Here is a 12,478-nt window from a genome sequence, read left to right on the forward strand (position 1 = left end):
CTCATGCATCCAACCAGAGAAAAATAAATCTATTGTTATCACTCTAAAAGAACCGTGTGAAAATCTGAAATTTGAAAGCTCAGACCGACTAGGTAAGGCATCTTCAACTCACTAATGACTTTCTCAACCACAAAAGTGTAGGGCCAAAGAGTGGGAATAGCCCGGCAAAGTCACCGTCAATTATTAGATGCACTAGTTTCTTTTCTTCTCCTTCACGGGAGACGGGACCTCTTCATATTAAATAGCCCCAGTGATTGAAACCCATGCAACGCGTATCTACTAATAAGATTCTTCTCTGAAACAGACATTCAATTTGAAATTTATTTATATATGACTGACTGAATGTGACTAATCTTCATCATAATTTATTATTTCTCATATTATACCCCTTACATTTCACGTTCAGGAAAAGTCTCCGTTCTTCCTAGACTTGATGAGTTAGGCGCTTCATGAATGTTCCATCTTCATCTCCTTCTCTTCTTGACCTCATCTCTATAAATCAAGTCAACTTCATATATCCCGTATTTACATACTATTTAACTTCATAGATTTAGAAAATGGATATAATTTATAATATATCCTGTATTTACAAACAAAGCGTTTCTATTAGGATTCTTCTTAAAGATTGTCTCATGGTTTGTCTATAAATAAGTGGCAAGATGAACTCCTTCATGCATCAATCGTCCAACATTTACAAAACCCAAACCTTTTTTAATTAGTTCCTTTGAAGAAATAGAAAGGAAGTATGTCTTGCCAATTCCTTCTTTTCTTACTAGTTCTGTTTCAGCCTTGTTTCCTTTCTTCTCCTTCTCCTTCTCCTGCTTCTTATTTATGTCTTCATGATGAGCGCTCTGCTTTGCTTCAATTTAAGCAAAAGCACTCCAGTGTCTCTACCAACTATCCTTCATCTCTCAACTCGTGGAAGCCAAATACTGATTGCTGCTTCTGGGAAGGCATCTCTTGCGATGGCACTACTGGTCATGTAGTTGGCCTTGCTCTCTTCAATTCGTCGCTCAATGGTTCCATCCATTCCAATAGTACCCTCTTCAGTCTCCTTCAACTTCAAATGCTTGACATCTCAAGGAACAGTTTTGAACACTTTGCACCATCAGGCTTTGTAAGACTCTCTGGATTACGGCATCTCAACCTCTCAGCTAACTCTTTTTCAGGACCATTCCCGTCAAAAATGTCACAGCTTATACAATTGGTATCTCTTGATCTTTCTTCAAATAACTTTCTGGGCCAAATCCCATCTGAAATTTCAAATCTAACTGAGTTGGTTTCTCTTGATCTTTCTTGGAATAACTTTCAGGGCCAAATCCCATCTGAAATCTCAAATCTCACCAAGTTGGTTTCACTTGACCTCTCTCAAAGGAGGGGTTTGTTTCAACTTGAAATCCCAAATTTGAGAGCGTTTGTCCAAACCTTAACCCTGTTAAGAGAACTCCGTCTTGATGGGGTGAATTTGTCTGCTCAAATAAATAGGCATTGGTGTCATCACTTATCATCTGCACTCTCTAACCTTCAAGTGTTGTCATTGGCTGAATGTTCACTTACAGGTCCTGCAGATGCATCGATCTCGAAGTTTCGTTCTCTAAGAGAGCTACACCTTCACAAAAACGAGAATCTTACTTCCATGATACCGAATTCTTTGATGAACCTCACTTCTCTCACTATCCTTACTCTTTCCGATTGTGGATTGTATGGAGATTTCCCAAGCAGTTTCTTTCTTCAACCCAAGTTGAGTTATATAGACTTATCTGATAACCCTCTCCTCTCTGTTCATTTGCCTGAATTCCCTCAAATAAACACCACTCTTCAATATTTGATTGCTAGCAAGACAAAATTCCAAGGGTTGTTACCAAGTTCAATTGGGAACCTTAAATTTTTGGAGGTTTTATATCTCGAGAGTTGTAACTTATCTGGGCCAATCCTTCCTTCCATTGCTAATCTTACCCAGCTTAAATGGTTGGATCTTTCATACAATAGTCTGAGTGGTCAAATTCCTGATTACTTTTTCAAGGGTAGGTCCTCCAATCTTAAATTACTAGGGTTGGGCAACAACTTACTCCAAGGGCCCATCCATTCTTCATTGTTCTTTTCCCCATCAATGTTGTTGGACTTGTCCAATAACCAATTCAACGGAGTGATAAATGAGCCTCCTCTTATTCACAACATCTCATCTTCTTTCTCACTACAACTATTTTTGAATGGCAACCATTTGAAAGGAGAAGACCTGATGAGATCAATTTCAGAGATTAAAGGTACAATTCAATACCTTGACCTTTCACTCAATGACTTTAGCTACTTAGAAGAAGATAGAAATCTTTCCTATGATGGTCTCCCTAGCAATAATCATAGTGGTGACATCAATTTTGTCAGTGCTCAGATTTCTTACTTGAGTTTGCATACTTGCAACATCAGTGAATTACCAAGAAATTTCCTCAAGAATCAGAAGGAATTAGTTAGTCTAGACCTTTCTGACAATAGAATTATAAAATTCCCAGATTTCCTTAAGGATATCAAGGAATTAAAGGCTCTGTATATTGGTGGTAATAGACTTGGTGGTGAGATACCCAAATGGATATGGAAAAAGAATTTGAGCAAGCTGAACCTTTCTGGCAACATGTTCAACGGTCTAGAATTGCCATTACCTGATCATTCCATCAACATGTTTACAATACTTGATCTTCACTTAAACATGATACAAGAATGTCAATCATCTGCACCATGCTCTCCCCAAACATTTGATGAGTTTGATACTGAGGTTGTTTCCCATATATTAGGGAATCTCACTTCCCTTCTCTCTGAAACCACCTATCTCTTTTCAATTTCAGACAACAAATTAACTGGAAAAATCCCTTCCTCAATCTGCAAAGTAAGAAACTTTGATATCTTGGATTTGTCCAAGAATAAATTGAGTGGCAGCATTCCAAAATGCCTTGGCAAAAGTAATATGGGCGTGCTAAATTTGGAAGAAAACAGATTACAAGGACCCATTCCTGATTTATTCAAAGATGAGTGCAATTTGCATACCCTCAAACTCAACAAAAACAATTTTCAAGGAGGAATTCCAAGATCACTGGGCAACTGCAAGTTACTCACCGTATTGGATATTTCAGACAACCAGTTGAATGGTACCTTTCCTCATTGGTTGGAAAAACTCCCTAAGTTGCAAGTTCTTGTTCTAAGGTCCAACAAATTTGGTGGTCTCGTTGCTCAACTCGTCCAACCTCATTCATGTCCCTTTGCAAGCCTACATGTCATTGATCTCTCTTTTAATAATTTTACTGGAGATTTACCATTGCAATACATTAGTCATTGGAAGGGTATGATGTTTGACAAGGATACATCTGACTTGCATTACTATGGTACAAATGCTTCTGCATATTATCAAGATAGGATTGCGATTAATGAGAAGGGAATACACTTGGAGATGCAGAAAATTTTAACCACCTTCACCACCATTGATCTATCCAACAACTTCTTTGTAGGAAAAATCCCGGATGCATTGGGAAATTTAAAAGCATTGAAAGTACTCAACTTGTCTGGAAATAGCCTAGCAGGTCATATTCCATCTTCGATGGGAAAACTAAGGGGACTTGAGTCACTAGATCTTTCAAGAAACACACTCTCTGGAGAAATCCCGATGCAATTAGCAGGTTTGACGTTCCTTGCAGTCTTGAATCTATCTTACAATGACTTAACAGGAATTATTCCACAAGGGAGCCAATTCAACACTTTTTCAAATGCTTCCTATGAGGGAAATGCAGGATTATGTGGTTTTCCTTTGACAAAGAAGTGCGGAGTTTTACCTCCCACATCAACGTTCCAAAAAGGAGATGATGTTGATGATGATGAAACATGTTTGTTTGATTGGAGGTTTGCGTTGGCAGGATATTGCTCCGGTGTTATAATTGGATTGGTTATTGGACGAGAGTTACTGTGGAGAAAAAACAGATGTTCTAAGTTCATTTCTAGGCTTGTGGTGTCCAAACAGAGCAAATGGTCAAGGAAAACCAAACGCCATAATAGAGGAAAGTGAATCCATTTCCACAATGAAATTTCTTGTATTTGCTTTCTTTTATTATGTTTGTATGTTTGTCTGTACTCATCTTTGGGTTGAGTAAGATTTTCAGCCCTCTTCAAATGTATCTATGTTTTATATTTTCTATGGAAAATTTCCAAAGACACACACACCTAAAATTGCACTACAGTACACTGTATCAATATATTACATTAAAAGTCCTCATTTTTTGTCTTATAAATTCCAAAAATCCCTTTCATATTGTGGAAGGGTGATGTTTATTAACGTGTTTCATATTGATTCACTCTAAGCTCCTAGCTTAACTTTCCCGAGTTTGGATCACATCCCCTGATGCTTCTTTACCAAAAATTTGGGCGGGGTTGATGTGGGACCCACCAAGGCCACTTTAAAATTTATTTACAAATTACTTTCTCCTTTAGAAATTTTATAGAACCTCTGATTGCATTTCCAAATACGACAGCCAGACTATAACCCATTGTTTCAGGTCTGCAAACCTAGAGTACGAGTAGAAGGCAAACGTGGACTATTCAAGTTGAGCTACCGGGGGGGGGGGGTCCGGAAATCAAACATCTGGAGTTGGATGAACAAGAGGAAGACCCGGCCACCCTAGAGTTCAAAAGGAGAGAGAAAAAGTTAGTGCAAAAGGCATAAAAAGAAGATTTTGCCATGCATGAAAATCAATGCTAGGGGACTCAAATGCTATGGTAAATTATACCATTGATTGGGTAATGTTTAGAGGTTTCTACCCTTTGAAGACCTTAGAAATTGGCCTTTGCATGAAGGATATAGAGGGTCAGTTGCACGGTTTGACGAGACACCTCTTACTTGGATCGGGGTATTTTCAAAATTTCGCTCTTAATTAAAGCCGTACTTTATGGTCCTCTCACCTCATAAACGACTTGTTTATGCTAGAGGGAGGCTAAGAACATGGTAGAGAAGGAGAGCTTAGAGTTTTGAAGAATCTTTGCTCCTTTGGTGGTGTTAAAGCATGAGTCGCAAGAAGAATTGCGTGTTGAGGTTAGAGGACTCAAAAACCCTCTTTGCAACCTTTCTCTTGGAGTATTTATGATGAAGAATTGCAATAATGGTGGTAGTTGTGGAAGTTGGGTAGTATTGAATGCTTCTTGAAGTTTTCTTTATGTCTCCTAGCCCTTATTGAGTGTTTGTTAGTCCCATTTCACCCATTTGAAACCGATTGAACCTTTCTGAGATGCCTGCAAACGACTTTCTGAAAGCCAAATTGGGGCTTTTTAATTTCGGACTAATTGGGGTGATTGGAAGGTGTTTTTGGGACAATACTAGTGTCCCATTGAAGTCCCAAAAACCCTCATGTGAGTGGATTTTGAGAGAGGCTTGAAATTGAACATTCTTGGTTGAAGCCCTTGGGGGTGGTCTATCGGCCTAATAGGCCTATCCTGCCACCCCCTGGTCCGTGCGTGTGTTTTGCGTCGTTTGATGCCCGGTGGATTCCCAAGTGATACTTAATCTGATCTACTTGTTTTTTTCTCACGCTATTAATAGCAAGCACCTTAATTATGAAGAGTTGCACTGAGCTAAGCTCATCACCTCATGGACGGCGAAGTAAGATTTTTTTGGTAAGTTTTTCCCCATCTACCTTGGTTGAGTGAATGGCATTAAGGTTTTTGTGAAGCAGTTGTTGTTTTGTTTTATTTTGTTTTGTTTTCTTTTTTTTTTTTTTTTTTTTTTTTTTTTTTTTTTTTTTGGTTTGATATTTTATTCTTCAGTTAAAGTGGAGAGTTTGATGGGCGAACGAGGTCTACAATTGTCTTCATTAGAAACACTACTTTGGTTATTAACTGTATATGAACATGGAGACACAAAATCTAGTTGATAACTTCATGATGTTGCATACCCTGTTGTCTTTCACTGGTTCTCTCTCTTCTCCTGCTGCGATCCCCTGTTCAACTCACCCTCGCCTCGTTGGCGTGTTGTGCTCATTCTTCAGCAGCTAACTCCTCCCTGGGGATGCTAGCTATGGGGAAGCCGCCATGGGGTTGATGTTCTTAAGGTTGGTTTGAGAGGTATGGGTTGAGGCGAAACGAGCCGTTCTGAATTGATGATTGGGGGGAATGGCGAGACCCTTAATAGCCCTTAATCCCTGCAACCCCATCTACTACAGTGACCAGCAACCACCGGAATTTATACCTCTGAACTCTCTAATTCAAATCTATATCTTCACTCCCAAATCTTGTACTCTCTGAAACGCATTTAATCCATTTCATCATGAATTATTTGCTTAACTTCAGATGCCTTATATTATTCTCTGCTCCTCAATTTCCCGTATCAAGATATCCCTGCACCTAGTTCTTTTCTTCTTTTGGTTGTTTTGCGGGTTTCCTTAGTCGATTTCTGTCTCACCTATTTCGGCTGGGTTCTTATGGCGAACTCGGGAAGACAAGTGAGTGCGAGGAGACCCTCAACACTCTCCCATGCTTTCTTCAAGGGGTTTTCAGCAAAGTCACAGCAATCCTGCGGTGCGCGAGAAGCAATGGGCTGCAGATGTCTACAGGAATAAAAATTCGACCAAGTGCTGGAGAGAAATTGGAGCTGTGTTTTCTGCATCTAGCTGGGGATGCAAATCGCTTTACCGAAGAGTCATCGGGGAACGATGTGAAGCAATCTCGGATATATGCCGGAAATTAGTCGAGCTTTGGGTTCCGCCGGGAGAGCTACCGACATCTCAATCTTGGGCAAAGACGAGTTTCGCACTATCTTTGCCATGGAAATCAACAGAAATGAGGTTCTCTCCATGGCTCCTTGGTGGTTAGGCTCCCAAATGCTAATGTTAGCTATGGAAACCTTACCTGATCGATTTACTGATGTTGTCCTTCCTCCGATTCCGGTATGGGTGCAGTTCCAAGGCATCAGATTTGACTGTTTTGAGTATGGGTTAATTCTGAAGGCTGCAAATGAGCTTGGTAAAGTCGTCGACATCCAGTTAGAAGTGGGAGAGATGAAGCTTCCCCCGAGTTCGGCAAGATTAAAAGTTATGCTCAACCTTAACCATCCGGTCAAACTTTACGCACAAATCAAGAGCAGCGGAGGCAAATGGGTACATGTCAAGGTACTGTATGAACTCTCTTTCATCTGTGAAGTCTGTGGGAAAATAACCCATCCAACAAGAAAATGTCCGCTGGCCGATCAGAGAATGCATGATTCAAGGTCTGATTCAAAGTTCGGGGAAAAGATCTATTTAGATCTTCTTAGTGAACCCATAAAATTTGGGAATAGTCGTGTGATGTCAACAGCAACTCTGGAAAAACTTTTTACACTTCCTTCCATGATGAAAAAGGAAGTCGGTGGAAGCAAATCACGGGAGCGTGACGTTTCTCATAGCAACAAGGTGCACGGGGACGCTGCAAGATCAACTGATGCAAAAGGGAAAAAGAAATATGGTTCGGGAAACAACAAAGACGAGGCTGAGGAATTCATCAACTCGGGTGTGGAAGGAAAACCACAAGCTGTTATTGCTAAAGAAGAGACAATAAAAAATCAAAAATTTGTAAAGAAAGGGGTTACTGGAGCTGAAAAACCGGTGGTTGTGGCCGTGGAAGATTGCTTTAAAAAACAATCGTGTCAAAAGAAGTTTGATTCTAGTTTTGAACAAACGGAGGATGAATTTTCTGGGTTGGAGCAACTTTTCTTGCTACAAGACACTGATCTTGTAGAATTTCTAGGAAAAGACGACGACTTGCCTGCAGCAAAGATGGATCTTTGTTTGAATGGACAGGACACCAAGGAGAAAGGAGACTTGCCTGCACCAAAGATGGATCTATGTTGGAATGGAGAGGACAGCAAGGAGAAAGGAGGTCTGGAGGATATGTTTGTCGCAAATGATATGAAAGATGGCAAACTTAGCTCGGTTGCTGAACAACCAAGTATCAATCCTCAAGAGATGAACAATCTGCATGTGAAGATTAAAGGAACGCAAAATGAGGATTCAGGACTTTTGGAAAAAATCAAGAATGTTATGGAAAGGCTGGACCAGATTGAGCGTGTAACTATACAAAATTTACACACTCAATCGGTCAATTTTGTAACTAATTGTGACTGCCCAAAGCCGCCTGGAATTGAAACTCAAGCCGCTGATACTGAAACTCAAGCTGTTGCAGCTAAAATCCAAGAGGTGGTTCGTCCAAGAGCCCAGGCTGAGACTTTTGCTGCTGAAACTGAAACTGTTCTTGAAGGGGATGGGTATGGGAAGGGACCAAATGCACTCACTACTTCCAATAGAAAGCGCAGCCGGAACTCACCGGACCCACTGGATTTTATGCAACTTCCCCACATTGATCGTTTCAATATATTTTTTGATACCCTGTTAAGAGACTCGCTGAACCCTCACTCACTATTCTGAAATGCGTGGAAGTCTATGCAGACTCGTTACCTCCTCAACCCTAATCCTGAGACACTAGTTCAACAAATGGTCTATGATCAACAACCTCACCAACCAGTACATCAACACATGGCGGCGAAACCTGAAACTGGCATCCCACAGGTCTTTCCATATCACAAATACACTGAATTTTTCGCTTTTGCATTGTGTTTTTTATCTCTATCCTTGTTGTCTTTAATTACTGGTTGCAAAAGCTTAAGCCTAAATCTAGGAATAGATTCTCTGCTTGAGTTCTTTTAGCTTTGATTATGTTATATGTTTTTTCTGCTTCCTATGAGAGTGCTTAGCTGGAAAGTACTTTTTGTTTCCCTCTTCCTTTCCCCTTTCTGGACTATTCTACTTCTTGACTCTGTTGTTAAGATTTATCTGTTTCATATTCGTTCTAAGGCTTATAGAAAGTGGAAATGTTGCTGTGAGTTTTGGCAAGGGCTGCAAATCTTTCTTTCTACTTTCCTGATAATCATGAAATTTTTGTCATGGAATGTGAGGGGTCTCAATGGAAAATTCACTCAACAATGTCTGGGAAAAATTCTGAAGAAGAACAAACCGGACCTGGTATTCCTTTGTGAGACTAAATGTAGAGACCATCTACCTCTGTTTACCAAAAACAAAAATCTGTCTAATCTTTATAAGATTATTGGACATGAGGGCAGTACTGGGTCCAAAGGCATGAAGGGGGGAAATTTAGTTTTCTGTTCTATCAATTTCAATGCCGAGGTGATTACGGCGGATCAATCTTTGTTCTTGATTAGGTGTTGGCACAATGAACGAGCCTTTATAGTTTGTTTCATCTATGCTCCACCCAATTATCAGGATAGGAGAATTTTTTGGTCTCACCTAAACTCCACCCTCCAGAAGATCTCGGAACCCTTTGTGATAATGGGTGACTTCAATGAACTTTTGGATGCCAAAGACAAGTTTGGGGGGCTTTAAAAACTTCAGGGGCTATGGCGTTTTTAAAAAAAAAATTGATTCTTGATGAAAATCTTGTAGAATCTTCTGCTTCTGAATGCTCGTTCACTTGGACGAACAAGCAAAAACCTCTTGGCCTTATTAAAGAAAAACTAGATCGAATTTTCTCATCTCCAATGTGGATTAGTTGCTTCCCCAACCAGTTGGTTGAAAAGCTTCCTGCCATAGGCTCGGACCACAACCCTTTGATTCTTAAACCCTTGGGTGCTACCTTTTTTAACAAAAAATTGTTCCACTTTCAAAATGCGTGGTTGTCCCACCCGAATTTTTTCATGGACCTTCAGGCTGCTTGGTTAAAAAATCTTAATCTCCCATTGGAAGAAAAACTGGCTATTTTGTCTAGGTTTCTAAAAAACTGAAACAACTCTGTGTTTGACTGTGTGGATAACATTTTCCATAAGCTTTCTGTTGAAATTGCTATTTGGAAGAAAATGCTATCCCTGACTAGAATCTAATTAATGAGAAAAAGTTGATGATGGGTTGGGCTCTTGAAGCTGAAGAAATGTTCTGGTTCCAAAAATCGCGAAGTTTGTACATTTCGGATGGTGATAGAAACACCAAGTTTTATCACATGACCAGCAAAATTAATCTTCACAAACAAGGAATCTTAGCCATTTTGAATGAAGGGAAACTAGTCTCTCAACCGAGTGAGATTGCTGGAGTTTTTGCTAATCATATGAAAACACTCTATCAATGTACTAACTCACTGGATCCTCATTTCATTGAAAGCCTTTTTCCACCCAATAATTTAGCTAATTCTTCTATCTCTGAAAACCCAGACTTGATAGAAATCAAGAGTGCGGTGTTTTCGTTAGGACCCAATAAGGCTCCGGGGATCGATGGGTTCAATGGGCTCTTTTATCAAAAATTTTGGGATTTGATAAGCACCGATGTTTTCAAATTTGTCTCGGGTTTTTTTTCTTAAGGAACTCTGCCTAATGGAGTGAACCATAATACTCTCCTATGCTTCATCCCCAAAAATGAGAATGCCGAGCTGGTTTCTAAGTTTAGACCGATTAGTCTATGCAATGTTTCATACAAAATAATTGCAAAGATATTGGCTAAACGCTTGAAAACGCTCTTGCCAGGTATTATCTCTACAAACCAAGGAGCTTTTGTGCCTCAACGACAGGTCACGGATAATATCATGATTGCTCGTGAAATTTTCCATTTCATGCACAACACTCGGGGAAAGAAAGGGTTCATTGCCTTTAAACTCGATATGTCTAAAGCTTTCGACAGAGTGGATAGAGGTATGTTAATCAAACTTTTCAATTTCCTTGGGTTTGATGATAAGTGGTGTCTACTTATTCGAGAATTAATCTCTACACCTACATTCTCTGTCAAGATTAAGGGATCACCATATTCCTGGTTCTCAGGAACACGGGGCCTGTGCCAAGGATGCCCACTGAGCCCTTATCTTTTCTTACTAATCATGGAAGTTTTGTCTCGCCTCTTAGATGAATATAGATCTCTTAAGTTGCTAAGTGGCATAACGGTGGGAAGGGGTGCTTCAGAAATCTCCCACTTATTCTTTGTAGACGACACTTTCATTTTTTGCAAGGCAGATACAGAAGAAGTTCTAGCTCTTAAAGCAGTTTTGGAACTCTTTGCGGACCTCACTGGACAAGAGATCAACCTAGAGAAAAGCGGAGCATATTTTAGTCGGAATGTACCCACTGGAGACCGAAAATTGTTACTGTCAATTTTAAAGGTCATTGAAATCAAAGGAGAAACAAGGTACCTAGGGTCCAATCTATTGGTAGGGAAGAGAAAAGTCAAGAACTTGCAATCGGTTATTGAACGAATGACCACAAAAGTTGCAACTTGGAAGGCCTCTAATCTATCGTTCACAGGCAGAGGCATTCTGATGCAATCATCAATTCAGTCTATGGCTCTTTATCAGATGCAATGTTTAAGATTTCCAAAGACAATTTGCAAAAAAATTGATGCGCTGTGTCAAAGATTCTGGAATGGTCAACCCAACAAAAGCAAGCAATTGAACCTCATCTCATGGGGAAAGATGTGCCAACCACAATCTTTAGGAGGACTTGGCTTAAAAAAAATGGAAGATTACAATTCTGTTTTATTACTAAAACAAGGCTGGCGCATTCTCTCTAATTCAGAAGCACTATGGGTACAAATTATGAAAGCTAGGTATTTCAAGGGAAGAAGTCTATTTGATCCAAAGGTATATAAAGAAAGAGGATCGTGGGTTTGGAACAACATTGCAAGTATTCTTCCCCAGCTTCGAAACATGGTATCTCGTAACGTCAGCAATGGGAATAAAACCTACTTCTGGTTTGACCCATGGGCAAGACCTCAAGGCGAGACTACCACAACTCAAGACTTCACTAGGTGGCCACGAAACACAACAGTTGCGGAGATGGCAGATGAATTGCAAAGCTTGAACAGGGAGATTCCTACAACCTTTTCTTACCCCAACCCTGTACTTCAATAGGATCAAGAAGACTCTTGGTCCTCGTTAATTTCTCCAAATGGAGACTTCACAGTCAAATTGGCTTTTAAGGAACTAGTTAAACAAAGGACCACGGCTGAGGACCACCAATTTGCGAATTGGTGGAAACATATGTGGAAATTACCCTTCCATCCAAAATTTAAAATTTTCTTTTGGCGTGTGCTAAATGAAGGCATACCGGTACGGGCAAAACTTGCCCAATGGTCAAACACTATGCCTGAGTGTGCATTATGCGGAAAGCAAATTGAAACATTTTGGAATTTATTTCTATCCTGTGAATGGGCAAAGCGAATTCACAATGCGGGTCCATTGGGCTTATGCATGGAAAATTGGAGTGACACAAACTTTCTGAATTTGTGTCAGAACATCTGGTCACAACTTAATCCTTTCGATTTCAAATGGTTTATGTCTGTATTTATCATCTCATGCTATTTCATTTGGAAAGAAAGAAACAATAGGGTGTTCAATCAAAAAACACCTTGCCCCATGAAGGTGTTAACTGATATACAACACTAGATTGTAGCTTTAAAATTACAAAAGGATAAGGTAGAAAATGACAATGTAC

General features: G+C 39.8%; 1 protein-coding gene across 1 annotated transcript; it reads left to right on the plus strand.

The window, feature by feature from the left end:
• The first annotated feature begins 624 nt into the window (after window positions 1-624).
• On the plus strand, window positions 625-4,255 carry LOC149011200 (receptor like protein 27-like). The gene has a single exon (XM_089164187.1). It carries the CDS (start codon window positions 746-748, stop codon window positions 4,043-4,045), a length of 3,300 nt encoding a protein of 1,099 aa, XP_089020313.1. The 5' UTR covers window positions 625-745; the 3' UTR covers window positions 4,046-4,255.
• The last annotated feature ends 8,223 nt before the right edge of the window (window positions 4,256-12,478 follow it).

The sequence above is a fragment of the Hakea prostrata genome, chromosome 7 (assembly GCF_041222555.1).
Source record: "Hakea prostrata isolate BN-2017 chromosome 7, UWA_Hpros_2, whole genome shotgun sequence".
NCBI lineage: Eukaryota > Viridiplantae > Streptophyta > Magnoliopsida > Proteales > Proteaceae > Hakea > Hakea prostrata.

What these genes read in the sequence shown, in the direction of transcription:
- LOC149011200 (XM_089164187.1), top strand. Translation starts at nt 746, where the DNA reads ATGTCTTGCCAATTCCTTCTTTTCTTACTAGTTCTGTTTCAGCCTTGT.